Source organism: Haplochromis burtoni, unplaced genomic scaffold, assembly GCF_018398535.1.
Source record: "Haplochromis burtoni strain Fernald_Lab_line unplaced genomic scaffold, NCSU_Asbu1 Contig_413, whole genome shotgun sequence".
NCBI classification, from domain to species: domain Eukaryota; kingdom Metazoa; phylum Chordata; class Actinopteri; order Cichliformes; family Cichlidae; genus Haplochromis; species Haplochromis burtoni.
Window position 1 is genome coordinate 238,617 of NW_024582774.1, and position 3,614 is coordinate 242,230.

Below are 3,614 nucleotides of genomic sequence, written 5' to 3' on the forward strand. Positions count from 1 at the left end.
CAGCTGAACATGAGAGGTTTTTGGACCAATTTTGTGTTCTCCATTCTTTAAGCACCGTTTAAGCACCGACACCGTTTCAAAAGTACCGGTTTGGTACTGGTATCGGATAAAACCTAAACGATACCCATCCCTACTCGAGATGAGTACTGTCAGTGCGCCTCAGGGTGGCTGTGGCTACAATGTAGCTTGCTATCACCTGTGTGTGAATGGGTGGGTGACTGGGTGTGTAAAGCACTTTGGGGTACTTAGGGACTAGTAAAGCGCTATACAAATACAGGCCATTTACAGGCCATGAGAGGGGCCTGTTGAAAAAGCCTGGCTGTCTCATGGTAACATACAGGAGTCATCACTCACTGTAAAGGTGACACAGAGTTCCCAAACTTCATGCATTACCACTGCATCAATCACCAACAGGCGTTACATGCAAAGGTGATCGGGTACGTCATGACTCCCGTCGTGAAGATCATAAACAGCATCCGCTCCAGAGCTAAACAGCACAGAGCATTCAAGGTGCTGTTGAAGGAGCTGTCAGCTGACTGTGGTGACCTGCTACTAAATCCCATGGCTCAGCACGGGATGGATTTTGCTTTGTTTTTTGTCACTTTTGAGTGAAATCAGGGAGTTCATGCAATCCAAGGCGATGACACAACGCTGCTGGAGGACACTGAGTGGATACTTGACCTTGCATTTTTGATGGACATTACTGGGAAATTGAACCATTTCAACTGTAAGCTGCAAGGCAAAGGTAAGACTGTTGCTGACATGATAAGTGCTTTAAATGCATTTAAAGCCCAGATGAACATCTTCTCTGTGCATGTACAGAGAAATGCACTTTCTCTCTGAGACTTTTGACAAAGTTACAGAAAAGTACTCTCAAGACCTTGATCATTCATTTCCAATCCATTCATGAACGTGGACACAGCATGCATTGCTGAGCAACTAAGTGCAATGTTCAGCTTTATGCTGGACAGGTGGAAATCGAAATTAGAACACAGCAAAATGACGTCCACCTCAAAGCCAAACTTTGGGTGCCTTGTTGACACAGAAAAGTACAGTGGTGTATGCACAGCATCTATGAAGGTTGCCAGCCTATATGGTTCAACCTGTCTTTGTGAATCAGCCTTTTCTGACATAAACTTCATCAAGAACAAGCACAGAACACGCCTCTCTGATGCACATCTGCAAGACTGAGAGCTGCGGTGTCAAGTTATACCCCAGATTGCAACACACTGGTGAACAGCAGGAAATGCCAGGGTTCCCAGTGGCAACATGGCAGTGTCATGGCAAAGCTGAATTTAATTATTGAAAAACAAACGTGTTCATTGAATGTAACATTTGATTTTTTTTAGAAAATCTGCAGATTTTGTGACAAGTTCAGTAAAATCTGAAAGTTGATTTTTGTATGTTTCATAATTGATAATCTGTGCAGACATGGTGCAGTGCATGATTTGTTCAACATTGTTAGCGGCAAGTGAAAACGTTGCAGATTATTTGAAAATGTAAATACTTTAGAGATTTATAGAAAGAAAGTGTGTATATGTGTCTGTTTCCTACCTTCTTAAAGCATTGTTTGTAATTATTGTGAGAAATCATTAACAGAATCAGTGTCTTTACAGAGATGAATACCTTCAATTATTAATAATAACATATAATTAAAAGTAAACTGAGCAAATTTGTTATTTCAGAAGTGTAAAGTATCAAACTGGTAGCCCTTCGCATTAATCAGTACCCAAGAAGTAGCTCTCAGTTTCACAAAGGTTGGTGACCCCTGATTTACTTACCCCTGAGTCCAGTTTACTGTAGAAGACTTCTCAGGATGAAACAGACACCCAGGGTTGGAAGCACATGCCCTGTCTGCTTTCAGTATTGCTATTCCAACCCTATTCCCAAAGAGATACAGCCCAGTTTCTCTTTGACTGCAGCTGTTGATTAAAACTGTCAATCATTATGTACTGTCTAAGTTTTACAGCATCAAGTCACTAATGAAAAACAAACTTGTGAGAAACATGTACCCTTGATCCAACACCAGCATTAAAACAAGTTCTCCAGTTGTTGTTTCAGTCTGAGCTGCCGGTCCTCTAACATGGGTATGAAGACTTATTCTAAATATCCCCGAAGATGCGCGATTATAACATATACAAAATAAGACAATAACAAAGCGTATTAGGCGAATATAAAGTGATATTTACATTTTTCTGCTAGGAGATTTAACACATCATAAGCTACTTGTCAGTTATGAAGGCCCTTAAAATAAACACTGGTGCTCAAACTAAAGACATTTCCAAGTGACACAACAGGCAGTGCACATGAAAATGGCTCTCAGCGTCAAGGTGCTGTATTAAGCTTCAACAATTGTATGGGATATCATTACCATAAGTACACAAGACTAGGTGTAGAGGCCTTACCGAGGTATTTAATGGTGAATCCCCGAGGCGGATTAAGAGACCTCCGCATCCATCCCTCCCTCAGCACCTCCAGGTGGTCTTCCTTGCCTTGAATTAATAGCACATGCTCGTCAATCCATCCCAGGAAGAAAGTCTCGGACACGGCCTCTGTAATCCGCTGGTTCCATACATGATGCTGGGTATTTTCTGCTTTAAAATCGGCAAAAATCTCATAGCCGGTGTGGTGTCTCGGAAACTCGTCGCTTTCAGACACCCTGCCCCCTAACGCCTCCCCAGCCCCGACCCTGGATAGCACTATAGCCAAAGAATGGGGAGCTATCTGCAGGAAAGACTCCATTGTCGCATCGGCCTTCTAGCTCTCGGTCGAATACACTACAATCGTTTTATTCATCTCTAACAACGTCGGGCTGAACGGAAAACAAACAGTCCATGTTGGCTGGCAGTGCAGCTACGTTTTGCGGCAGCCGCATAGATTATAGTTGTATTTCATGAAGCTAGTCTGCTAGCTGCAGTTAGCTCTTTAACCTTACATGTACCCAATTTCTACATTTTAAGGTCCGTCTTCCTGTTCGGGCGGAATGTAGAGCCCCGAAACCGAACACGAAAATTAGTGTTGATTCATCTCGAGTGCTGTCTAGCAGGAGATGACATGATTCATTCTCGATTTAAACCTCGTTGTTGCGCCTGAGATCTAGAAATATTGCTACCTAGCTGGATGCTAACATTTTAATCAATTCACCCCGGCAACAGATGCGGCGAGCGCCCCTCTTCTTAGCAACAGACAGCAACGCAGTTTCGTGGGTCAGTTGGCTTTGATTTGCCAACCTTTACGATTAAGGGCCAGGCGTAATTTTCAGTTGTCAGATGATCGTGTCGAGTCTTGCGATACGCTTTAAACAATACGTAAGAATACAGCTGGATGCAGGACTGTCTCATCCAGGTACAGTGGTGACAGACGTCGCTACGGAGCTACGCTTTAATAAGTGTGAAAACATTCTTCCGGGTACATTTTCAACTTAAGACTCTTCGTGCCACATATATATGTGGGCTAACTATTCTAAATAATTACTATTACCTTGTTAACAAATTATTATACTTGAATAATACATATAAAAATGACTCGCATATAATTATACTATAGTAAATCTTTGTTCATGACTAGTTCACTTGAAATGAGCAGTTTTGAAACACACATTTTGTAGTAGTTCA

General features: G+C 42.1%; 1 protein-coding gene across 1 annotated transcript in view; it reads right to left on the reverse strand.

Moving 5' to 3' along the window:
- Window positions 1–3,374, reverse strand: part of LOC102298495 (storkhead-box protein 2) — a 52,638-nt gene extending 49,264 nt beyond the window's left edge. Inside the window, exon 1 of the mRNA XM_005944928.2 lies at window positions 2,406–3,374. Coding sequence (XP_005944990.1) covers window positions 2,406–2,742 — 337 coding nt within the window. The 5' untranslated portion in view covers window positions 2,743–3,374. The remainder of the gene's footprint in view (window positions 1–2,405) is intronic.
- Window positions 3,375–3,614: the final 240 nt, after the last annotated feature.